This window comes from Triplophysa dalaica, chromosome 7, assembly GCF_015846415.1.
Source record: "Triplophysa dalaica isolate WHDGS20190420 chromosome 7, ASM1584641v1, whole genome shotgun sequence".
Taxonomy (NCBI): Eukaryota; Metazoa; Chordata; class Actinopteri; order Cypriniformes; family Nemacheilidae; genus Triplophysa; species Triplophysa dalaica.
Genome location: NC_079548.1, coordinates 14452878 through 14480060, shown reverse-complemented (window position 1 = coordinate 14480060; position 27183 = coordinate 14452878). Strand labels below are relative to the sequence as shown.

General features: G+C 39.0%; 1 protein-coding gene across 2 annotated transcripts in view; it reads right to left on the bottom strand.

The window, feature by feature from the left end:
* Nucleotides 1-341: 341 nt before the first annotated feature.
* The window catches only part of prkcbb (protein kinase C, beta b), a 97783-nt gene continuing 70941 nt past the window's right edge, over nucleotides 342-27183 (bottom strand). Inside the window, exons 14-17 of one of the 2 annotated variants that reach the window (XM_056752044.1) lie at nucleotides 26303-26383; nucleotides 24627-24734; nucleotides 14787-14927; nucleotides 342-2386 (exon numbers count right to left, since the gene is read on the bottom strand). In XM_056752044.1, the coding sequence (XP_056608022.1) occupies nucleotides 2228-2386; nucleotides 14787-14927; nucleotides 24627-24734; nucleotides 26303-26383 (489 nt within the window). In that variant the 3' untranslated portion in view covers nucleotides 342-2227. Of the gene's footprint in view, nucleotides 2387-6634; nucleotides 9122-14786; nucleotides 14928-24626; nucleotides 24735-26302; nucleotides 26384-27183 lie in introns of those variants that run through there. The other variant, XM_056752043.1, reaches the window with a different exon arrangement.

Sequence of the window (27183 nt, the reverse complement as noted above, 5' to 3'; positions counted from 1 at the left end):
TTCAAAACCATAAACTGGATTGAAAAACTTCAAGAGTTTAGAGTGCTGTTGGAAAAGTATGAGATGTATCGTATCTTTCTATAGATTGTCAAAATAGACTTAAATGACCAAATAATGAATGAAAGGATAGGCGGTGTAAGAATTGAATGCAAATGATAGAGGTCACTACAGTGGACAGCTATCAAAAAACAATAACCCAATTCTTAAAATAAAAAATGGAAAAGTGGAAAATGTATGTAAACAAAGTTCAAAGCCTTGCTTTGGTTATAATTCATGCGTGAAAGGGTTAAACACCAATAAGAGGCTAAGTTATAGAAACCAGACAAAATACAGGTTTACATTGAATATCTGTATTATAAATAAAACATGTTACATATTCTCATAAGTACATCAATAACTTACAGCTTTAATGGTTTATCTAGTGTCTCCTCCAGTATCTATGCGTATAAGATGTCTGAGACCCCCCCCCCCTGTATCTTTGATCCCTGAAGCTGACCCACAGTCATAAACAGTTCGGCTGGCAATTAAGCAGACCTTCTGTGTCTTTAAGCCTGTGAAATTTTCCGTCTAAATCACCTCGCGCTCCAATGCGTCACCAGATATATGCCTCCCTCTTCGCTTTTTGATAATTGTCCGATCAATACGTAGCTTAAGTTTGTACGGAGTGAATGGGTCTCAGACAGCATTATGGGATAGCACAACTGAGCCACACAGCGAGTATAAAATTAAGGCTACTGACACTTAGCCCAATCAAAACACCGCAACTGTTTACCTCACATAGACGCCACCGCTACACACACACATACACACAGCACTAGAGAGGTTAGAATCTGTACAAGAGCAGGCAGAACAGATCAATCCAGCTCCGCTTATTCAGGAGAGAGAAGGCTATCGATTTATGTGTATCTAATCCCAAAGTCATTTTCATTAGAGGTTTCACCAGCAAGTGTACAGGTATTCTACTGCGAGTCGCACATGATGTTTACTTAAAATATAAGCTATAAAATAAACAAAAATGTGACAAATTACAACATATCTGGAGATAAGACCGTTAATGTTGAACATGCATTGTTTTGGAGAAACCTTATAGATGGCAAGCCTTTTATCTTTTACATGATTCAGACGGTAGCTAAGAAATAAATATTATTTAAAAAAGTGCTTAGATAGATTACAGTATATACACAAAGCCTATGACTCATCAGTGCACATAGGTGGAGGATTCAAATCACATTGCTATATATTACATGACTGATCTAGAACGAGCATTCAGAAATGCCAGTATGATTTTTCCGTGATTGAACACCAGAGTCTTTTTGTCTGAATGATAGATACATCCACAAATATTATGCCTAGAGGATAAACAAACTATTGGAATCATGCAAATTAAGCATTGGAAATCACAGGGAATAGACGCGGATGCCGAAGTCCCTCTGAAAATGGCACATTGTGTTTCCTACAAGGTGCATAGATACACAGTTATGTACTATTAGAATTCTGTATTGCAAGAGTGTATTTGATCTATTCAGCTGTTTCTAATCCTCGTCCTCGAGGATTTTGGAATATGAACTAGTAGCTTAACAAATCCCCGCTCTTCCGAAATCCAGTGATATGAATCCTTCCGGAAACATTGCGTTATGAATGATAATGACATTTTTACGTTGCGACCATCTTGACATTTTTCTTCCACGTTTGTTCCCTCTTCCTGAATGCCTCCACAGTGAGATTGACTTTTGCCTGGAATTCGCCAATTAACACATGGCAGCCCCTGCTCAAGTCAAGAGTGGGAGATAATAATATTTTGGTATAATGGGTTGAAGCCAGTGAATTAAACATTAGCTCAGTATAAAGCTCACTCAAATAGAGACCAAAGCGGGGGAAAATAATGAACTGCAAATAAATAATTGAAGGCGGCATTGTTGTTCTTCAAATTGCTCACTTGGGGTTTGTCGTGTTTGTTCCTAGTTTGTTGCAAAGGCTGCATTTACCGTTGTATAAACACCAACGCCAAACGCAATCCCTAAGCAAGATTCAGCCAGGAAGAGGGAAACGATTGCATTCTCGTGATTCCTACAACTTCGTCCCTTTAGAAATGTGGTGGTCCACCTGAGCCCTTTGGTAAATCCTGTTACAGTAGTATGAGTGAGCTTTCACAACCCTGAGCATACATGTCACACACATACAGGCAGACAGTGATACATGACCAGCAGTCTTTAAAACGTGTGCTTGTTTAACCCTGAGAGGGTGCGACATATTCCGGGTTGGTGAAGGAGAAGCCAAGGAACTCGTCCTGGTCCAGATTCATGATAAACAACTTGTCGGTGGGAGTGAACTCCACCGCCATTTTAGTGAACTCCCGGTCAAAGTTGCAGGTGTCCCGACTGTTTCTCTAGAAAACAGAAAGAAAGCGGGTGTTAGAGGCTTTTTTCGATACACACGGACAATGCTGCAAAAGTCATAAAGATTTGTGAAAGATTTTTATATACCTCTAAAGTCTTGAGATCTTAAATTGATACTTCGCCAAAAATGCAAATTCTGTCATTATTTACCCTCAAACCTGCATGACGCTATTTTCTAAACATTAAAGATAAACATAAGGAAAATGTGGCCCTGGTGTTACAAGCAAAGAGCTACATAAGGAATCTAAAAAAGTACTTTTATGTTTGGCAGAGAAAAGCATATAGTATAAAAGTTAGGTTAAGAAAAAAAGACAGAATTTTCATTTTTAGGTGAACTATTCCTTCAAGACACTCTGAGCTTTTAATTTCACAATTTAGCTTGAACTAAAAAGCTGATGAAAAATCCACCCCGAGCAGAAAGCCCAGCTGTGTATAAGGCAGAAGATACTGTAACACGAGTGCTTTTCTAAGACGTCCAGGCCACTGATGAGACGCATCTCTCTCTGACGCTCCCCATCAACAGATCGTGGATGCGTCGACACCGTTTCTTTTATGAGATGCTTAAGCGTAGGCACTGCTGGCCATTCTCTATTTCTGGCTTTCTCTCTGAGAGGAGTCTAAATGAAAGGGGCAGACGGTTTGTTAGGCCTACAGGCCTGTTCTTACTGGGAGAATTCCTCTCTGCTGCGGCCTTGTGTGCCAGAGCGCCCGAGGGAAGAGCCAGTCCGGCTCAAAGGACACACGCACACTCAAACGCGCTGAGTGGGAGGACAGAGGGAGAGAGAAAGCGAGAGAGTAGGATGAGAATGGAAAACAGGGTGGGGGTAAGGTGGGTCATGGGCTGAGCGAGGAACGGAGAGACATAAGGTGAGAGAAAGTGACGGAGGGGGGCAGGGGTGTGGAGGAATGGGCTTCTCTGGGGTAGACATTGTTAATGCACTGCTTGGCAATGTAAATCCACGAAGGCCACTGTGAGGGGAGGGGTCGCACTCAATATGCTAAGCAACGGTGAAGAGAGAAGCTACCGCAACGCAAACACTGTGATCCTCGCGAGTACACAAACATGTACGTAAGTGCTAAGCTGTGTTGTCTCAGAAATGGGTTTTGTAGAGAGTTGTCATTTGAAATGATGAAATTTTTTTATTCTTGAAAGAACAGCCTTACATTGGTGTATTAAGGCCAATGCTTAAACAAAATCAACCAAAGCATAAAGAACTCTCACAAAGGAACAATATAAAACTCATAGCCTTAAAGCGATAGTTTACCCAAAAATACAAATTCTGACATCATTTACTCACCTTCGAGTTGTTTCAAATCTGTATAAATGATTTGTTCTGATGAACACAGAGAAAGATATCATATATCATATGTAGAATATGTAGAAAAATGACATATTTTTTTGTTCTCTTGAACATAAAAGAAGATATTTTGAAGAATGTTGGACACCAAACAGTTCTGGGGCACTTTTGACAACATTGTAATTTTTCCTACTATGGTAGTCAGTGGGCTTGGTTACAAGCATTCATCCAAATAGCTTTCTCTGTGTTTAACCAAACAAAGACATTTATACTGGTTTGGAACAAATAGAGAGTGAGTAATTCATGACAGAAATTTCATTTTTGGATTAACTATCCCTTTAATCGTAGGCTACCCTACATCTACTCGGATAATAGGAGCAAAAATGAAGCCTGTCTTGGAAAAAATGCAATCCAGTTAAGTTATTATTTCCACCTAAATAATTCAGCTTTCTGGTCAATGGTGGGCCTGAGGGGATTGTGGAAAGTGCAGAAGTGCTCTGCATTAAAACATACATTCAAGTGCGGTTTGAAGCCAATACACTAACAAAGGGAAAGCTGTGAGATCTTTTTTTATTTCAGACGGATTCTCTGTTCGGAATGCTAACGCCTTGGAATGACGAGAACAAAATAAGACGCTTTCAGGTGAGGAAGACAGAAAGAAAAATGAGAGTGCCATCAAAGCACAGCGAGAAAGATTAACAAACAACCAGGAGCACAGATGCAGAGAAGACATATGACTCCAAATATTGATATGCAGATCACATCAAACGAGAGCAGTACTGGAAGAGAGAGAGAGAGGGAGAGAGAGGGTCCAGGGAAGCATTTGAGATCTCCTGGCACTACGCACGTGGAAAATCAGCTCCAGACAAGAACAACAGGGAGGACAGGAAGAAGATATATGATACTACAACAGAAGCACGTTTCCTACCTTGTGTCCATTTGCTGGATCAAACACACCACAGTACAGCGAAGCACACAAAATCCAGAGCGATGGCCACGAGATTACCTGGAGTCTCAGGAGCCAGACAGCTCAGAGGAAAATGGCACTGGCCACTGGCATGGAAACCTCAGGATTATGCCTCAATGTGGGTTTGAATTAGTTTTAATTCTAATCACCAGCCAACAAAATGTTGAGATGTAATTATTATACAGAGAATTATGAATATGTGTGTAGTTCACTACTATAGAAAATGTGATATTAAATAAGACCAGAGTTTAAAGTTAAAGGGATAGTCCATCACATAATTTCGTCATTTACATTTTCATGTTTCAAACCTGTATGACTTGTGTAGACACAATAGACATTTATCAAAATATCTTCTTTTGTGTTCTGCGGAAGTAATACAGGTTTGAAACAACACAAGGGGGAAAGAATATAAGACAGTTGGGTCCACATGCATCAGACCACATTGAAAATTTGGGGTTTCAAATCTGTAAATAAACATTGATTTATGATTTTGTTAAAATGAAAGTTAAATATTTATTAATAAAGACGCTAGAGCATCAAAGCATTTCTTGAGTAATATCAGACCTTTGAACTCTCCTGAATAAGAAAAACAAAGTATAAAAAGTGCTACACTCGGAAATTCAAATCTTGTTTACTCATGCATCCACATTTATGGCAAATATGGCAAATATGTTGCAGTGGTGGTCACCAGGTGTAAGAACTGAAAAATCCTGCATTAAATCATTAATATAAAAAACATCCAACTAAATGATTCACCCTAAACCGTCACTTAAGGATAAATGACACTAATTAGAGATGAATGATGATCCAAAATAGTCTGTTGACAGGAACATCCATGCTAGCTTGCCATGCTGATGCCTGGCCAGTGCCATTCTGTGTCGATTAGATACAGGTCTGTTTGACAAAATGAGATTAGCAGGAAAACACAGAGCATCATTAACACAGGGTATGGACACGGAAGTATAAGATGTTGGTGGATACGAGACACACAACAGCACAACAAGAGAATTCTGACGACTTTTACAGATGCTTCACAAAAGCAGATCTGAATATATGGCCTGGGGTTCCTCACAGATAGGGTTGAAGATGCTCTACCGAAGGGTAACAATAATAAAAAGATGAGACACCCTCTGTAAATCCAAGGTGTTCGTTTTGCCAAGATTTAATTCCAATCGTGATTCTGTAATTTTGTGCGATACTAAGGCACAGAGCTTTCCATAAAGGAGCGGATTAGCGGCGAGCTGATGTCAGCGCGAGAAGAGAACAGCGGTATCAAACGCTGACCTGTTTTCAGCTGATAAGCCGCACACACTCGCTGCTAACCCACTCATTTAATTTGAGGCTGCGACATTCAGAATTAATTAACATTTGTGTGGAGCAACAGACTCGACTGTACGCTGCGTATAACACAGATTAACACAAAGTTCAGAGCATCGTTGGGACAGAACAAATATTCAATCCCAGACGGTAACAGCGGTGCGCGTTTAATATCATCCCCGGCCTTTAACATATAAAGATAAAGGATTAATCTGTCGAATCCAATCATTTACTGCTTAACAAAACTGTAGTTGTTTTCCAATCCCTTTTAAAATGGCATTCGACCGATGTTTGCATTTAACGCAAGCCGAATGTTTAATAAGGGGAATAAAGCAATATGTCAGACTAAGTTTTCACCCACCCATGAATTCCCGTGTATGTTCTTCTCGCATGTATTCGCTGAACGATAGTGGAACAAGATGAAATGTTCTCATGTTAAGTGGCAGGCATGAAATATGCAGAGCTTAGCGTGGGAACGTGCAGCACACCATCCAAGATTTCATACAGCAATGCTCCGAGCAAAATTTACAAGGCTTTTTTTGTGAAGCACTTCAGAAACACACAAATGATGCTTACGTGATCATATCAAATTTTATAATTTAAAGGTTGTGTACACTCAATTTGCATTGAGGAAAACAAAGCGACACAAACAAGGCTATTGATGTTTTAGTTTTATTGCAATGTATACTTTTTTTTCTTTGGAAAATACTTTGGCACAAGAAAAGCACTGAAGAAGTATGAATCAAAGCACACACAGATATTAAGAGCAATCGCTGAAACACTAGACTCATTTGTTATAATGTTAACCTATGGAATCACAGTTCACAGTTATTCATGCATTAGTCTTGCACATTATAGAAAACACAGAAATCTTCCATAAACTTCCTCTCTCACCGTCGTCTAGTCTAAAATTCTGACCACATACAATTCACAAACTTTAAGAACATTTGACACATTTTATACATGTGTTTGCTTATATTTAGACAAATAAAAAAATATCAAAGCCCTACAATGAACTGCTTTTACACGATATTTTGGCAGAAATGACAAGTGTCTTAAATATGACGTACATTTAATAGTTTTAAGTATCATATCAACCAATTTATGACTAACGAGGGTTAGAAACTATTATCGAGGTTATCCGTTCCCTGAAATCCAATGATGAAGATATGATATGAAGCCCCAGTGGATTCCGATAAAAGTCAGCACGGATAACCGCTCCAGGAACTCCGATGTCGGAGGATCTGACCCATTTCTATGGATGTGTGGCCCTATTCCAGTTCCAGTGATAAGGTTTCTGCTGTTATTACTGACATAAACAGCGATTGTGCTTCTGGACCTAGAGTACAGTTGCATCAGACCCCTCAACTAAACCTGAGCCTCTCGCTGGCAGAACCGTGTGCACTAAATCAGGGCACCCAACCAGCCCTTTTATACCCATTAACACAACAACTGCCAGCTTCAGCGAACTCCCATTGTCCCTGATGAGCAATGTTTACATGCTTGTAATGTTTTACTCTCAATATGAAGTTATGCCTTGTAATCATGTGCTAAAAAAAATCCATGGTGCATATTGTTGCATATAATACTGTGTTCTATGGATGCTGTGGTACACTTCACATAACAACAAGACGGTTTTGATACCTCATGAGGTTCATCGCAGATCTCTATTGACAAAATTCAAGTCGAAGCTACACAGCATGAAAAATCCCTACTAGACTAATTAGCTCATGCGCAATCTCTTCTGTAATCTAAATGAACCGAGGCATAATTTTAAGATATTACCCATGGGTGACCGCTCATCATAAACCACAATGGTGCTAAAAGACGGCTGCAATATTCATACGTATCACCAGAGTAGATTGATAAACTAATATTGGCTGGATCATAGCATTGGGATTGGAAACGGTAATTCATGTCCAACATACGGGTCAGTCTCAGTGCAAATGAGTGTAAATGCTATTGGCTGTAGGTTAAGTCACGTCTGATATTAGCACTTGTTGTCATACGTATCTCTCACGTCTGTAGGAAGAGGTAGATGATGGATAACATGCCTCTCGATAATCTGGCTGAATTTTAAGCAGTGCCTAAATCAGAAGACAAAACTCGGAGAGCCGACCGGAATCCGTTGCAGGAGACACGCTGCCTTTATGTAGGACCTACTGGAGACCCTGGAGGAAGTTTTCGCTGATGGTGAGAGATGATCAGGCAAGAGAAGCAGATCGCTAAAACATTCAGGCACAAGCTCTGTTTACCTACATCCAAAAATACACGCAAACAGCCGGGCATACTATAAAATGGACTCATGCTTAAAAAAACTTTGGTCATTTGTTTAGTTAATAACCTGCCTGTACAATGCAAGTCATAGGGACCAAAATAGCGACCAAAAATGCAATAGGGTTTACTATAGAGTTAACTAAATGAAATGGCGGGCAAACATAACCCTCATGCAGAAACAGTTTGCATTCGCTTGATATCTGGAAACAGGCAATAATAGCCGGAGGCAAAAACAACTATAAAATCAGCACAATATCACTGTCACAAAGGCTGGTTTGGGGAGCGAGGGCTAGCCATTGTACATCTCAAGAGTCATGCACCTTAGTGCAAATGGCTATATCTGAACACCTATTGTGATTGAACAGATGCAATCTAAAGGGCAATTTACAAGAGATCTATGCACTACACGGCGCATTCAGGAAAGAAGTAGCATAAAGCTAGTATAAAGACGGCCAAAGTGCAAAAAGGCCTCTAGATTCAAAACGCTTCTCCAGCCGGATACATTCAACGCAAGGTTATGAAAGCCGCAGCGATACTAATCTTAATAAAATGGCATGCACGTGGAATGATGGGTTAGTTTCGGTGCGTGGCTGTTTGTTTATATACATATACATACCAGTTTCGTGGCGTATATGGCATATAAACACATATGATGAGGGGGGGCTGATGGAGGGTTTGGTTAGTTTTGGTGGTGGGGGGAGTCGCCCTTAACTCTGGGCTTCTATGACAGCGTATTCGAGGTTTATGAAGGAAAAGCCCTCGAACTCGTCTTGGTCGAGGTTCATGATGACCTCCTGGTCTGGAGGGGTGAGAACCGGAGGATGGCGGGTGAAAAAGCGGTCAAAGTTCTCTGCATCCCGGCCACACTGCAGGAGGAAGAGAAGAAGAAGAGAGGCATGTGATGGATGCGGGGTGATGAACATGATCATAAAGACAGAAGAAAAAAGTAAAAGAACTGAACAATCAGATGCACGGAGAACAAATAAAGTTATGACAGTGGATATAAATGCAATGAATGTGAATGAACAGTTTTGGATGAAAGATGTATTGACTGTTCCAAAACCTACTTTGTTGTCTTTTGACTACACAGGCATTAAAGTTGTATTTATTTAGGCTTGTGAATGAATTCCAAATAGTCAGAGAGAGTAGACTCTCAATTGATTTCAATATATTTTGGCATTAGCATACTCCTAGGCTATCATTGTGACTCTAATAGGCTTAAAAAAACACATGGCCCAAACAAATCATTGGCAAAATAGTCAATTTCTTCATTAGGAGGCGCATCCAGTTGTGGAACAGAACCAGTTTGGATAACTATCAATGTATGAAGGCATGTGTAAGACCCAGGACATTCACACTGACACATGAACATGTTTCAAATGTTAACGGCATGTTAACATGTAAATCATGAAGCTTTAAAACAACAACAGTAAAAAAACAACACCACCACAAACACATAAGCTTCAGTTCAAATGTCAGCTTTGAAATTCCAATGTTCTTTTGCACTTCAAATGACATTTCAATAGCTAGCTCATCAGAAGGGTTAGAAGTGCATGCACACAAATCTGTAAATGAGAATGAATTTCACACGGGGGAGACCCGTTCACGTGAAGCACGGGTGAGTCGCGGTCCACGACGATATCAAAACTCACCTTTTAAAGCCATGTTATATTCATGAACAGGACAGTGTTTGGAAATGGAGCAAAGTCAAACCATCAGAACCTTCCAAACCTGGCCAGCTCTCTAATTTTGGCCCATGATAAAGTAGCTTTATCTCTCTGCAGCTTCTCCTTTGGCAAACAACACTGTAGGAGCAGCCACGTTGAAAAAAAGAGGACAAATCTGGCAGGTGGATAAGTTAGAGCTGAGATTTCGCACACAGCTCACGGTATGAGGCCTATCACGATCCATGTGTCACTACTGTGCTATACTACATTCATTAGTAGAGATTGAACACTTGTATTGTACACCAGCTATGTTCACTTTGTGTATTGATTTGTTTCAAAAGCTAAATAACACTTTCTATATTTCAGAGTTTAGATCTTGGTAATAGTAATTCACAGCTTTGCCTGTACACTCTCAAAAAGATTGTGTATATAACCATTTTTCTGTATTATGGAATCGTAACATGTTATGAGGTTTTTTTACACATTATGAGCCGCTTTATGTACATTTTGTGTTAAATAAATAAAAAGGACAACAAAATGTTGAGTTAATAGTTGACCTTAACCTGACAAAGAGGTTCTTGTTCTGTTCTGTTAAGGTCAGATTGTGTTGTTTTTACACAACAGTGTAATGAGCTAAACGGGTGGCCAAGCCACATTTTTTTTACATCCCAGTTTCTTAAAAATAAAAGCTTTACTTACACTTTTAAATAGCCTTTTCCCATTTCTTTGTGTTTTCTTTGTACCATCCATTTTATAAAGTGGAATAAAATGATTTATTCTTTAAGTGGAACAGCTTTCATTACACTGTAAAGAATTCCTCAAAATATTTTTGGAAAATCAAATTAAATGGGTATTATGTGGAAGTTTTAGGATTTATATTACACACAGTGAAAGTGTGTTATTTTATCAGAGAAAAGGTGATCCATTTAAGTACAAACTTGAAAAATCTAAATCTAAATAAATCGTAATGTATAACTATTTAATATAGCTAATACGTAACAAGGCTAAAATCCACCTCCGGTATGGCATGTAACATATAGATGGTTTTATCGGAACAAGCGCTGCCTGAAGTTAACTTCCGGTCTGTGTTTGTTTTTTTATTTTGGTTACACTTTACATTTAGGTACACAAAATCTTTAACTACTAGTTTATTAACATGCATATTGGTTGTATATTAGCATGTATAAAGCACATACAAATGCCTTATTCGACATTCCTTAATCCTACCCAATACTTTAAGCTACAAACTACCTTATAAGCAGTAATTATGAGTTTATTGAGGCAAAAGTCGTAGTTAATAGTTAGTAAATAGTGAGAATTGGTCCCTATTCTAAAGTAAGACCTTTATTTTATATTTAATTTATTACTTGTATTAAACCAAATTAAAACTACTCAACAGTTATTGCATAATTCATTGTAATGTTCTACTGGATGTTAAGTTTGGGCCATGTAACATTTGTTTATGTTGTGGCTGCTAAACCGTCTATAGTGAAATTGAGAAGACATGCCAAATTTAATATCTATTAAATATGATTAAATATCGTATCAGCGTGTAAATTTAATCTATGAAATACATGGCACTTGTGAATGTTGTCCATTCTCATGATGGATGTTTAAAATGACCATGTCCTGATATTAACCTTATATTATATTAACGTCACAATAATCCAACATCACTGCAATAAGCACCTGAATTCTAAGTAAACTGATGCTCTGGTGAAAGAGAGCTAAACAAAATCTTGAGCCTACTTTATAAAGAAGCCTAATGACCCCATTTTACTGACCCCGCCATTAGCCCTGAATCCACACACACAAACACACACACACGCGCATACGCACACGCACACACACACACACACACACACACACACACAAAGTGACAGACAGTGAAGCACTAAGGCATAACATCTGTGTGAGGAAACCATTAAATCACCCAGCACAGCATCTGTGTACGGATGCATTCAGAAGCCTCTCTAATTTAAACCCAATTAATGGTCCAATGCAGCAGCGGTGTGACCCCTGCTGCCCCACTGCAGACGAAACTGTATTTCTGAATGTGATCATAGCAGGCACTGACTCATGGGTCCACCCGCTCACCGCCTGCACACACCGTGCCACCTAGGCAACTGAACCTACAGAGATTCGGCTGACCTGCATTTCATCTGCCCCTGAAAATGGATGCAAAAGCTTTTTGGTGTCTTTGTAAAGCCACCTGTCCACAGGCATTACCATCATGTGCCCCGTCTGCTGTGAGCACCTCCTGCTATTGAAGACACACATGACAAATGGTCTGATGACTGCTGTGTTAAACGCTGCCCATTTGCAACTTTCTGTCACGCGTGCAAACACTGACGCAGCCCCCTTCATTCCACACCCTTCTCTCTGTCGCTCTATCGCTCGCTCACACTCCAGCTTCTTTTCTGAGAAAAATGCAGCAGCAATGTTTTCCCTGAGCTCTCTCATATCGCTATATGACTACTGCTCATGGAGATCAAATGAGAGAGGGAGAGTGAAAGAGAGGGAGAGTAAGAAAAAATAAAAGATGGATGGACGGATGAATGAAAGTAAAGAAAGAAAGATGCCAATAGATTGATTAATAGCAAATAAATTAATAAGTAGAAAAGAAAGAAAAAAACAAGATAAGAAAGAAGACCAGAAAGAAAGAAAGATGATGGTAGATTGTTCGATGGACAGACAGATAGAAAAACAAAAAGAAAGAGGATGAAGAAGGAAAGAAAAAGGATGGATTGATAGAAAAAAGAAAGAGAGAGAGAGAGAGAGAGAGAAAGAAAGACAGGGAGAGTAAGAAAAAATAGCGATGGATTGATAAAATAAAAGAAAGAAAGAAAGAAAGAAAGATGATGAAAAGATGCAGACACATAGAAAGACAACAAGAACAAATAAAGACAATGGATGGAAGGATGGGCGGAAAGTAAGAAAGAAAGAAAGAAAAAGAAAAAAGAAAGAAAGAAAGAAAGGAGAGGGAGAGTAAGGGTATAAAAAAAAAAATAAAGATGCAAAGATGCAAGTAAAGAAAGATGACAATAGATTTATTGTTAGAGAGAGAAAGAAAGAAAGAAAGAAAGAAGATGCATAGATGGTCAATGGACGAACAGACACTTATAAAAAACAAAAAGAAAGAAAAAAAGATGATGGATGGAAGGAAGGATGGGCAGAAAGGAAGATAGAAAAATAAATAAATAATCAAGGATGGACAGACACACATACAGATAGGATGAAGGAAAGAAAGAAAGAAAGAAAGAAAATGGATGGATGGATAGACAAATACAGTAAGTAAATATTTCGCTCGTTCACCTGGCTTTATTCCTTCTTCTCTCCACCCATCATTGTTTGAACGGGAAAATAGCATGAGGACAGCATGTGTGTGTGAAAGGGTGAAGGGAAGGTGACCATATCCAATCTACACTGACACAGAGAGAGTCCCATCTGACATACAGGAAGTAAGAATGAGCGCTGCTGGCAGCATTCAGACAGCTGCCCTCGTGTGGTTGGCACGAGCGGGCTGGCACGAGCAGAAAACAACAGTCCATCTGCAGACGATTTCCACCTAGAGCTGGCTAAAGTCCCAACCAACCAATCAACAGTCACTTCTCACCTGCCACCAGATAATTCAACACCACCAGCAGAGAAACGAACAGCTCCGTATGGCATCCCTCCTCTCGTCCCTCTCCTCTCTAAAGTCACTCTGACAGTTTAAGGGCCCACGTCCACATTCACCTCCCCTGAGTTTGATTCCCTAATCCATGTCACAGCCGTGATCCCTCACCAAACACTGCTGCCACGCTTCATTTAAGAGCCACAGGCCGTGATGTGTACAGCGACATGCTATTCCAAAGATACCTTGATAGCTTCATACGAGATGTTCAGAATCTACTTTGCAATGATGAATTAGTAAAGCAATCAAGCAGTCTTGTGGGTGTCCATTGAGCATGTGGACATCATCACCGAGAGTTTCTCTGACATCAGCATACGAACTTCCATCTGCTGCTGCACAGACACCTGAAAACTCAACTGAACTTGCTTTTCCCTGATGCTCCTTCAACTAACAATGCAATCTGTTCTCATGGAGAGCGCTTCTCGCGATCTGAGGCCGGTCTCTGGTTCTGAGTCTGAACGTGAGGTCACAAGGGCTGATATGCAGGCTTTGGAGTGCTGCTTTCTTCAAAAGCTCGGCCGATGCCTGCTTCATCTGACAGCTCACACACGCACACAAGACGCAGGAGAAGCTGTTCTCATTAAGGATCTGACTGAGGCTGACAAACACGGCTCAGCTCGGCCGAAGCTCTGGCTCGCGCAGCGCTAATGAAGCTAAAATGCTACAGTGCGTGTGAGAGACGCTAGAGAGAAGGAGAACGCACTGACTTCTCATTACACCCTACTGCTCCTCAATGCCCTCAAAGATGAAAACTTGAAAGTTCTTGTCATCTGGGTGCTATAGCAGATCACAATTTGACTACTTTAAAACCAGCTAGTGTCCACTTGTAAGAGTCCAAGAGAGTTGCAAGTAGGAGATTGTGCTTTGTTAACATTCCCTGCTTGTGCTGGAACGACATCCCTGTCAACCAATTATTGTCCTCTGATTTTAGGATTGGGTTTAGATTGCTCCAAGGTGTGTTTATGTATGTTTTAAGGGTTAGACGATGTAATATAACGTCAAGGCCAGAAGAACAGCTGTGATTGGTTGATAGAAATGCTGTTGCAAGGTAATATTGACAAAACGAGTAACGTAACATTCGTTCAGAGAGAAGTCTGAAACACTTACCTGTTTTTTGGATTTGACACAAAAGCAGTGTAAGTGAGAGAGATCATGTGTGCGTGTCAGAGGTCACTGGATGCGACTTACGGCTTTTGGTTTGAATGGTGGCTGAACTTCCTTGTTCTCCAGTTTCTCCCAGTCTATGTAACGAAAGAAGCCGTGCTCCCTGATGTCTCGCTCCCCCTCAGGACCGCAGCCCAGACGCTTGCCCGGGTGCTTGGTCATCAGCTGAAACGATACAGCAGGGTTGTCACAATATTATTAACATATATTGTGATACTATCCCAGCTGGAGTATCACGATATCAAGTAGTATAACGGTGCTCATCCGTGTTTATTATTCAAATCTACAAAATGAAAAAAAAATCTAATGACACAAAGCTAGATGAAAACATTTTGTATTTACTATAGGAAACTGTTGGATACTGGAATATACAGTATTACACCATTACCACTTATTTAATGTACACTAATATATTGTGTAGTATGAACATATTGGATAAATTGTAGCTAATACGGTTGTATTCTTTAATATTTACTAAAAACACGAGTGTCTGGGATTTTTAGAAAAGTTTACTATAATACTCACTATTCAGGTCTCCATTACAGATCTTAGCAAAACTTAAGCAATTTTTTGTAAATGACGATAAATATTTACGAATATTGCGGGATGACAGTGTTTCCTTCCTTCTCACGATAAGTTATTTTGTCCATACTTCTTCTTTTTAGGTGTTATGGCAGGTTGCAGACAAACGTTAGAGGGGCATATTGCCACCAACTGCGATGAATGAGTGAAAGAAATGTCTATATTTCCCTATAGATTTTGAAATGACCTCACTGTTCCTAAAAAATCTCCATACTGCACTCACTCTTTTCTTCCATTTAGGCCATCATGTAAGATATTACTTAATATGAATTACTTACATCTTATCTTTCCAAATGATCTTCCCATAGACTGTATTGTATTCATTGAAATGAATTGAGCGTACGTCCGATGATGGCCGCTGACATGTTACGCAAAAACGTCAGTTTGGAACCTGGGCATGCGCAAAAGGAATCTTCAGCGGAACCAGAGTCTGCGCAGTAGTGAGCACAAAGTGTAGCGCGATATCAAGGTCCTGACCCTATTCCTTGATGACCCAACCGTAAACGAAGAAATCATGTTACCACACCCCTCTTTTAAAACATCTTATAACTTACTGAAACAAAGCTTATCCCAAAAACGAACACTTGGAGATACATCAACGTGAAACAAACTGACTTTAAATAACAGAAAACATCTTTGGGAAAAAATATTTGAAGGGTAATTGGATTTTATAGTTTGGCTCCTGTCCCATTCGTTTACATGGTGAGGGCAGGGTTAATGACCTGTACTGCAGCCAGCTACCAGGGGACGATCAAAGATTCCGCAGCTTCACTTTACAGGCCGTGTGAGGCACCCCTGGCTGGGTTCAGCCCAGACAAAATGATCAAAACTTTTTTAATGTTAACGGTAGTGCAGTTGAACACCCTGTTGTGATGATGCTGCAGAAGACACATTTGTAAATTACTTTACTTAATACCATGTGGGTTATATACAGTACATATTGCTGCTAATGTCGCTGACATTCTGTGTCTTTCGGGATTCATTTAAGACAGGAACACAGGAAAAAGGCAGATGAAAGTGTTCAAATAATAATCCCCCTTTTTGGAAGTTTACTGATTGAAAACTGCGCAGATACATTATAGGCAGCAGAAAGTCATTTTATTGTAATCAGCAGCTAAGGCAAATCTATTTTCCTACCGAGCTACCAGAACATAGAGCGCTCTTCTACCGTTGCGTCAAATCATTCTCATTGTTTAATCATTCCACTCCGTGATCTATGCCAGCCGGTACGCAAATGGTTTAATTTTCCACCGCTGGGCTGATAACAATTTTTTTTAGAATGTAAACACAAACGCGTCGGTCACAAAAGAGACTGAGCTATAATGCCTAGATGCGCATTCATTAGCATGATTCAGCACAGTTAGAGAACCGTGCCGAAAATTCTGAGCCGAGAACAGTTTGTAATCGTGCCGTGTCCAACCAGGCTCACGTGGAAACATAACTGTAAAGCCCATTGCACATTGAGTCCGTAATATGCGTACGAAATTCCCGCTTGTTAAAAAATAAATAGGCAATTCCGTGAAAATGTCAACCATACCACGAAAAAAGTATGTTTTTACCAGCGTTTTTTACAATAGTAACAGCACAGATGTTAACATTTGGTAATTCAAACACCCATGTGAGATCTCCTCAAATTTGTAAAGCATTTGTTTTATATTTAGTTCATGATTTTACCTAGTCAGGTAAGTGCCATTTTCAGGATAGTCACATCCATAACGCTACATATTCCTCATAAATGGACACATGAAAATGAATATAAAGTAACAATTTTTTGTTCTATAAAGAGGCATCCCTTCTCCATTCATTGGGTATTATTGCTTAAGGATTGTGCATTTTATTTCACAGAAATCCTACAAAGTTTATCGTCTCAGAAAACCGTGCTTTTTATTGTCACATCAATTCATGTTTATTTCTCTTTTTTTAAATCAAATTATTTTTTATAGGCTGACATTTTTCGATGTTTAGACTCCATCAACAAGGATTCAGTAAAATATAAACAGATGGTTCAATATAATCGTAACAAATTCATTCTCTGAGCATTTTTTTGTCACGTCCATAACGCTGGAATTTCCCATTCTTTTTATTTTTTAACATTCGGAGATTTCGGACCTGAATTTCGGACTTAATGTGCAACGTGCTTTACCGTTTCAGACTGTGCTTAGAACGATTGTGAAAAAAGCACACACCTGCCGCTAAATTATAATCTCTTTTCTTCAGCTATAACAGCTGTTCCAATCAGATACCTTAAAAATCAACGTGAACCAATAACATTGTTTTTCACTTTATCTTGGTGTGCAACACCACAAACCATTTAAACCACCATCAAATATTCACTGTTGTTAATTAATCCAAAATGTAACAGTTCTCTACATGATATAATAATCAATCAGTGTAATTAATTACTTTAATAATTCTATACTCTGGGTAAAAGGCACACATTAACTTCGCTCCAGAGGGTGAAACAATGGACAAACATTTTTTTCCCTGCTAACATATCTCTCTCTTTCCCCTTCACCGACAGCTGTTTTATTCCACAGCAGAACATGCTATGTTGAATACAACAAAATCGTTTGGCTATTTTATTCCAGTGAGTGAGTTTAGCGTGTGCGAGAGAGATTAGGCGAGGGGAAAAGCTCAACAACTCGCCGCTTTTTCTTCAGCGCCTCAGTGTGCATGAAAAATTGATGGCAGCATACAAAGTCTTTCCAGGCTTGTTGTGAAGCATAGGTGGTGGGGGGTGCGGAGGTCTCTGCTGGCTGCCAGTGCTTTAACCCTCACTGGATCAGGCAGGAACGGGCAGGTTCAGATGAGCCAGGATCACTCAAGCAGGGTTAGATTAATGCCTGAGCCCGCAACACCCACGATTTTTTATGCCGTCTCGATATACTTTTTCCACTGGCCTTTCAAGCTTTAGCATTATTGTCATCATTAATGTATATAAAGTAAAATGTGCAGCTGGGTCACATGCTGCTACTGAGACCATCCATCCATCCCTTCTCCATTTCTGCACGAGCACTGATATTTCACAGCCGGCTCGTCCCGCTCTGAACGACAGAGTCACAGCATAATCTGACAGCGCAATTCAAGACAGGCTCTAGAGGCTGACTTAAGCCAAAAACACAAGTGACCTGCAGTCTCGGAGTCAAGTCAATCGCTTTATCTCTCCCTCAGCTCACCACACAGAATTGCTCTTCAGAGAATTCAGCATAGATGCTCTTAAACTTTAACTCTGTGAGTTAGTGACGATAACTCAGTTAGTCACATGAAAGACTGACAGCTACAGAAAGCTATGGGAATATTCGGCCCATCACTGTCCTGTCACATTAGCCTTAGATGGTACGTGCGTGACCGCCGGTTCACTCCCAAAAATAAAAATTCACCCTTGGATCAGCGAAGAACATATTTTTTTATCTACAGGGTTCTTTAGTCATTATATACAGGCCCATATGGAATCTGGCATCTTTCCTCTATTTAAAAAAACATAAAAAAATAAAACATATTTGGGGCGAAAATCTGAAATAAGCAAATAAGATAACACAACAGAGCCGAGATTAAACAAGTCATATTGTTGGGTAAAGCACAAATAAATTAAGTAAAAATAGTAAAACTGTCTAAATTAAAGAGTTAAACAAATTGTATGTGGGTCTGGCTATAGCTCACAAAATAAACATGGCTTTAATGTCAAACATTCATTTAATTTTAAAAATGAAGAAAAAAAGATATAACTATTTGCATGTTTTAATAACCATGGGAGCACTGTATTGTCATCATGCTGATAATATTTAGTAATGCACACTCTGATCAACACAAATGCCAAAAGATCTGTGCTTTTGTATTAGCTGAATTTCAGCAGTATTAAGAAAAGCGTTCAACCGGGCATGTAGCGTTTTCTAAATTCAGATGGCTTGACAGATGGCTTGAGATATTCATTAAACTGTTAGTGTACAGTGACAAGAGCTTACACAAATACAACATATGAAAAGAGAAACGGTACAGGAGGGAAAGAGAGGGAGAGTTTGTGTGTGGCGTATCAGTCTGTATCAGGCTTGCATCCCAAGCTGCTCTCAGCAGTGTGCTGGGCTGTGTTCCATATCAAAGAACCCCAGCAGCCCACTTTAATCCGCTCGTATCAGAGCTGTACACTCCATCAACACTGATAATACTCTTCAATTAGCACTCAGAGCATCAGAGCTGCACCTATCTGCTGTTACCGCTGCACGAGAGCTTCCTGCGGCACATGCCGTCCACCTCTGTCTGCTGTCAGGTTCATTAAGCCAGACCTTCAAAGCCATCTGACAGGGTTTACGTTCATTCAAAGTTTCAGTTTAAACAACAAATGTCAAGTACTTGTCTTGATCATTTTCATACTGTGCGTCTTAAAATCTGTGCAGAATGATGAAGAGGTCATTACATTTTTTGGATAAAAGACGGTAGCGGTCAGAAACTCTGGTACTATGGACGGGAGGGGGTCTTTGGACGGGTGCCCACTCCCGACATCCTTTTAACTGACCACATGTAGAGCCTGATCTGAGGACTGTGTTATGCATGTGCTGCATGCGTGGACCAGTTCTTACTCCGTTTTAAGATAATTTGCACACGTCAGCCGCCAGACAGTGCGGGCAGGCTGCCGAGTGCACCTTAGAGAACCTCACGTATTCAATTTATATTTCTCTGTGATATTTTGTCTACTGTATTGACATTAAAATGTAAGAACTTTGTTGTATATTGACAAGACGATAAAAAACTGATATGTTTTTGTTTAGTGTATTTATAATTGTTATGGAGAAATTTAAATGTAAGATCTTAAATGTGAGATCCGGAAACGTGATCTAAATTTGGCGGGATCCATCGAGTAGGAACGAAAATCATTCTAAGCAGATAGCGGGTGAACACGATTGGGCGAACCTCTAGAATGATGCTTGTAATAGAGAGATCATTTGTTAAAGCAACACATTCTAGTTTTTCAACCTTAAAATAATGCCTCTGAAATGATTTCTGTTGCTAGAACAACTCTTAACAGGACGAATTCTTCTCCCGCTGCTACCGGAGTAGCCTCAGAGCGGCTACAACCACACTCTGTAAGTTCTGTGTTCGGATCGGTGCAAAAACGCTTTGTCTTTAACATACTTAATTCTTCAGTCAACCTTATACAAGTGAATTTTCCAGAATGTGTGTCCTTTAATGTTTAATATTTAATGCAATTCATTTATAGTCAAACCACCCATAACCATAGTACTGGAGGATTATCATTTTGATAAACCATGGTTTTTATCTCCATACCACGTCCAAACAATAGTATCTTGGTGATGATAGACAGCTTTTTGGGGCATCATAGACAAATTCTAAATATGACCACAAAAATGCCTAAGCTCACAAGATTTTGAGACAAAGCCATTTAATGAACACACATCAGAATACATCACTATGTTAGTGTATTCTGCAATCTGTATCTGTTTAAGCGGCATTAATACATATTCCCCCAATGGATCGTCTGAGCAAAAAGAGAATTTTGTTTTTTTCCATGGCAGAATAAGGCATCAACATTTTGGTTACGACAGGTCCAATTTATCCATATGTCCTCTGAAAGTCACAGGGCCAGACTAAATGAGTCATTCAATTACTGTGCTGGATGAACGATTGCGCCGCTTGGTTAAGGGAAATACCTCATTTATATTGCATGGCTCCATTGTAGCTTTCCCAGCAGTGCCCTGCGCCCAAAGCCGCTCTGAAGCGGCGCTTGTCCAAACTTACAGGATTTTCCAATCTGTCTTAAATGTCAAGGATTCATTTAGTATTCCTGCTCTATTTTAGGAGATTGTTGGGGGCAGAGGCCTTCAGAATCTGCACTGCGGAATTAAACTATTAGAGAAGTTCGGCAAACATTTACACCAGATACTATGAAGACTTAGGGAGCGAAAACTGATCAGAAAAATAAATTCTACAGACAACGTGAGAAGAGAGAGAGACAGATGGGATGATAGATACAGAGGTGGGAAAGTATTTGAATGTATTGTGAATTTTTTATGTACTGTGGATTAATTGCAGAAATAAACTGCCAGCCCACATGGAAAAATACTGTGGTAGCCTATATTTTATTACCTTCTAAAGTAAACTGTATTATTCTTAGATGCTGTGTTGATGTATAGTGTTTTTAAACAATAAGAGTAGAGAGAAGAGTTCTTTAATTACTATAATGCATTACAATTTGTCATGGTCGCCACCCCTTGATTATTTATAGTAGTCACATTTATTAGTGGGAATACGGTATATTCAAGCAAATGTCCTATTTATGGGTGAAGCAGTATTAGCTCTGGTCAGGTGAATGGTGCCGTTGCATGCTGAACGGTGTTGCCAGAAGCTGGCCTATGTCACTGTTTTGAAGTATTTGACATTGTATATTTGTACATGACGTGTTTGGAAGTGAGACCTTTTTTATGGTCTTAAGCCACTAAATTACAACTATTTATGTCTGTGGACCGTTATCTATGGACTTGTGATAAAGGATGTTGAAAGGAGTTTTGGGATGGAATGTACTATTCCATTCTTCCATTCTAATTAATGTACTATTTCGTAAATCGGCATTACAAGTATACTTAATATATTACAGTTGAATTAACACTCAGTTACACCACAGTATTTTTCACAAGTGCACTCTGACATGATTCAATCCAATGTTTGTTATTTTTTTGTGGTAATATTTGGAGTGTCACTGAATCAGGGATGCACATAAGTGGTGCGCAGGCGCGCATGCGCATCCAAAATAAAAAATGCGCTCTGTAAATAAGTTTAGACCGCTCATTTGCGTACTGACATGGTTGAAAGCTTTTAATCCACAAGTACAATCACTATTTTAGACCGACTAAATGTAGAACTGGATAAGATTGTCATTTTAGGTTTCAAAATTGGTGTTGAATATTAATATTAACTAGTGTAAGAAGTAATACATTTTCATTGTATTTTAAGTATAATTTAAAATAATATAAATATAGTTTTAATCACACTGTATTATTTTGTTTATTGTTCTTTAAAAGTAACATTTTTTAATAGGTAAATATAATTTGTCACACTATGTGCACTGTGTGCACCAAACCGAATCTCCAGGTGCTCTCTTGAGAACCTGACAGAAAAATGAATGTGCACCCCTGTCTATAATAATCCATCCAGTTAAATTATATCACAGAAAGTGATATTCATCATCAACATTTCAAAAGTTGGTAGGCTATAAAAAATCTCAAAACGTCTTCCAAACTCACACCGTCATAAACTCTGTAAAGAGGTAAACCTTATCTCTTTATTTCCACCCTGTTAGGTTCCATCTTATTAATTTTCTTGTCATTGTATAAACACTTAGGTTGTAATTATAAAGTCTGAGTGGCTCTGCTTAACAAGACTATATTTATAATGGTTTAAACTACAGTATTCATGTTATAAACTTGAAATCACAACACAGGCATATTCATGTTTATAAGAGTTAAAGAGCTGAGAGGCATAACCTGATGAAGGAGAGGAAAGATGGAGAAAACATAGGAAGAGGAATGTAAAATTGAGGGGGGACTTTTGTTTATCAGGCTTTACCCAGCAGCATGCTGCATTTTTATGAAGCCAGTCAAAGACGAGCTGCATTCAGATTCTAAACGCGGAAGGTTGATTCATTATTTAATGCTCGCATTAGCATGAATGCATTAGTGCACGGGTCCCTTTAGAGACACCTGCTCTCACATCTACTTTCCACTTTATATTCTAGAACTTATTGTCCTCCCAATACCAAAAGATTTCCTTTGTCCTAACGAAAAACAGAATGGGTCACCAGACAGCATGTCAGGTATATAAAGATCAAAGCTGGGACAAATCAATCGATAAACTAAACAAAAATATATATGTTGCATTTAGAAAATGAAGCCTATTTTAGGAGCCTTAAGATTGTGGCATAATTTTGTATGACAATGAAGCTCCTTTTCCCTACAAAGTCTCATTACTGTAATGCATCCAGGTGTTTCTCAGGATATAGTCTTGTGTGTCTCATTAGATTCTCATTATTGGTAGATCACTGGTTTTGTATTACATTGAAACAATACATACAACAACGCTATGTTCAACTGAAATCAACTTCTGTAAAAAGCAGTACAAAAGATATAATTATTAAATGATATTATTTGTGATTCATACTTAAGAAGGTATCACTTTATATAATATAGTAAAAAATGTAATCAAATTACAATGACAGCCAATGGCCCACCCCATTATAACCATAAAACATCTCAAAGAGCATCTGAGGTGAATTATGACCCATGTTTTTGACATGTTCTTGAAAGGTTTGTGAGATTCACCCGATAACAGATGTTCCATTTCCCAACTGCCATAGGAACGCACCCACGTCCTCTACGGCACAAGCCTCACTTTAATTCTTCCAAAAAAAAAACTTTTCTTCTTTTCTTAGCAGCCATATGCTCTACTCTGGGTGCACAGTGACAAGCAGAAAGAAACATGTAAGGAATGAGCAAACAGGATAGCACTTTTGAGGGAATACTTTGTATTGTTGACTGAGATGCCCCTGACATTCTGCCGCTTTTGTCTGGTTTTGTTGGGGATTTATCTTCAACATAAAAATCCATGTCTATTAAAAGCTCTCAGTTCCAAGCAGTTCTCCAGAAAAAGCAAGAAGCGAATAGAGCCGAGCTCTTGGGGTCCGCACACAGCCAAGAGTCACCGGCGTTCATGCTCAGTGCCATCTGAAGCAGTTTGTGTGTTTTTTAGAGACCATCTCTCAAATAAAGATTTAGATCATGTGCACTCGACTGCTTTACCAGCGAGTGCTCAACTCGAGAGCGGCATTGGCCTACTAATAACAGAGGAGACTGAACTGTGGATTTTGGAGAGGGCCGTGATGTGCATATTGATCAGCCAGGTCAGAGGTTGTGGTATTTTTTTATGGTAGCTACGAGCGAAAATGTGAAATGCTGCTGAAACAGCTGAAAATGATTTATTATGCATGATGCGAGGTCAAAATTAATTCAAGCATTACTAAACATTTTCATTCAAAGCAACTTAAAGTGGGCTAACTGCAAAGACTTGAAACTAAAGTAGTTACTCCAGGCGATTGTGTCTCTAGCCTTTAACTCATTCGCTGCCAGTTTGAAAAAAAAAAAGTTGCCAGTTTCTGGGATTCTGTACTTTTTCACAAAACGAGATAACTCGTCAATGGCGGTGAAAGCGTTAACACCGTGCAACCCAAAGCTGGCGTTCATTGGTTTAGGAATGTGATGCGATATACTTTCGGCTCACCCCTTTGCAGATGGCCACAGCCTCCTTGGACATGGATTTGGGATACGACACATGGTGCTCCATGATGGATTGAAACAACTCATCCTCATCTTCTCCATCAAACGGAGGCTATAGAAACACACAGAAAAAGAGGAGAGAGAGAGAGATGAGGGTAGGCAAAAGAGATTTATAATTTGCTTGTACTATAAATGGTAGGCAATAATGACATTGATTATGTCTCATTTGCTTGTAATTTTCCCACGTTCCACCACAGAACTTTGCGTTCTAATAACAACAGGAATTCGAAAGTCATCACCATAATAAAGAGCCTCTCCATCTTGTTCTTGTTTGTTTAGGGAAGACTAGAAAGAGAATCACAGTGTGTTTTTGTCAGGATAACTCAATAGCAGAAGTCTCCACTGAAAACCATTCTGACTTCTTGCTCTCTGGCGTTCAAAGCTTGACTTGTTTCAGAACAATTCATAAATAATTGACTGAGCCCGATAGGCATGAAATACTTGCCGTTAGTCTCGGGAGATTTGCAGAACGTAATTAATAAAAACTGACCTTGAGATAGTAAGAAGTTATTTACTGCAAGGGGTATAGAGGAAGTGAAACACAGAGAGCGCGAGGGGGGGGAGGCACAGCCCCCCCCACAAGGGCCTTTCTCCTCTTGAATGCAAACAATCATTAAGCTGTGTCTTGCTTTCTAGTAAAATATCTAAACAACCTTAAACAGTTGACATTTAATTGTGTAAGACAACAAGAACTTAGGTTTATTTATTTTAGTACGTTTAGGTATTTTTCTTGTTGAAGCATTAACCTCACAAAAATGTATGCTTTAGAGGTAATAAAATAAAGCAATAAGCCATGAGGAGGTGTGATCCAATAAAGTCAAAAGTGCCATATGAAATGGTAATGTGATAAAGACACAAATGTTGAATAAACAGTTAAAAAACTATTAATAATTTTTGGAAGAATACAAGTTATACATTATGGTATAGATTTACATTACACTGTAAGCTGTTTATGAAACTAGCCACATTCATGTAGAATGTGTAGTCACAATGTTCCGACATTTTACAAAAACTACAGCTGCGGAAAAAAATAAGAAACCATTCCAAATGTTTAATTTAATCAGGATTTCTAGATGTATTGTGGCCTTTCCTGTCCAGTGTCTGTTGAATTTAACAAAATTAAACCTCAGGGATGATATAAAGTCATCCAACAGTAATGTGAAAGCCTGACAACATGACAAGACAAAATCAAGGTTATCACATAAAAAAATAACCTTTGAACTTTTCCTAAATACATGTACAAATATTACAAGTGAATATGAACTTGTTTTCTTTGTAGTATTTGAGGTCTGAAAAATCAGAGCCTCTTTTCTGTTAACTTGACCTGTTTCTCCAGAATTCCATGTCTGCCAGTAGACACAATATTTTTTACATAAATATTGTTAGTAGTTCACAGAATGAAACAAAAATTATAATTTAGCTAAACACGTACCTGTAAATAGTAAATTCCTAAAATAATTTTAAAAAAATGGTCTCTTATTTTCCCCTGGCTGTATAATCTCTGAAGACAAGTCTTAATAGCTTACACAATTTTGCTTTTTAACAATATATTTATCTTGTTTTAATACTTCTTTGACAATTAAGATTATATCTTTTTTGTGTTGATCTGAATGATCATACCTGTCCAGCCAGCATCTCGTAGAGTAAAACTCCAAAGGCCCACCAGTCCACAGACTTTCCATACGGCTGGTAAGCGATAATCTGAAACGCACGCACACACAGAGCACAGTAAGTGTATCAGCTATGAGCATACGGCATAAACAAAACCAATTACAATGGGGTGACACTTCAAGGACAACTGTAAATATTAAAATCTAAAGCATTTTATCATTCCTTTCCTCACGAAACAGAGTTCTAGAGGCCCTGAAGTGTTACCAACCATTTCAACACGTGCCACAATGTGTTTAATGCAAAGTGTCTTGGACACACAAAAGAGCACAAGTATTTAAACCTTTAGAACTAGTCGATCTGAAATGGGTTCTCAGCGTTTGTGTGTTTGTCGTGGATCCATCACTAGCTCATGGTTCTTCTGTTGTTAGATATGGAGCTGTACCATCTGCTGCTCTGTGAGACGAATGTGAGATCTTATCAACTTAACCCACCGATGCCTCCGGTTAAAGAACCTTTTTTCTTTCTCTTCCAAACATATGATGCATATAAGATGGCAATACAATGGTAAACCTTGAAGGGGCAACATTAAATAAAACAATATAATGTTTTTTCTTGTGTACAATATGCCCTGGCGGAGATGTTCCTGGGAATGTGTGCCGTTGCTGCTGCAAATGATATTGCAATTACGATGTTATGTTTTTAACAGTCTAATTTGCATACAAATTCAGTTAAACCAATAAGTGTCAGCATGGGGATAACTGAACCAGTAAAGATGTACGGAGAGAAATCTTTGGTGTAAGCTGGTTGCATGACATCGGTAGATATCATACGTATGAAAGATACACATTAATAAAATACCTGTAGGCCTCTAAAACATCCATGAATTATAC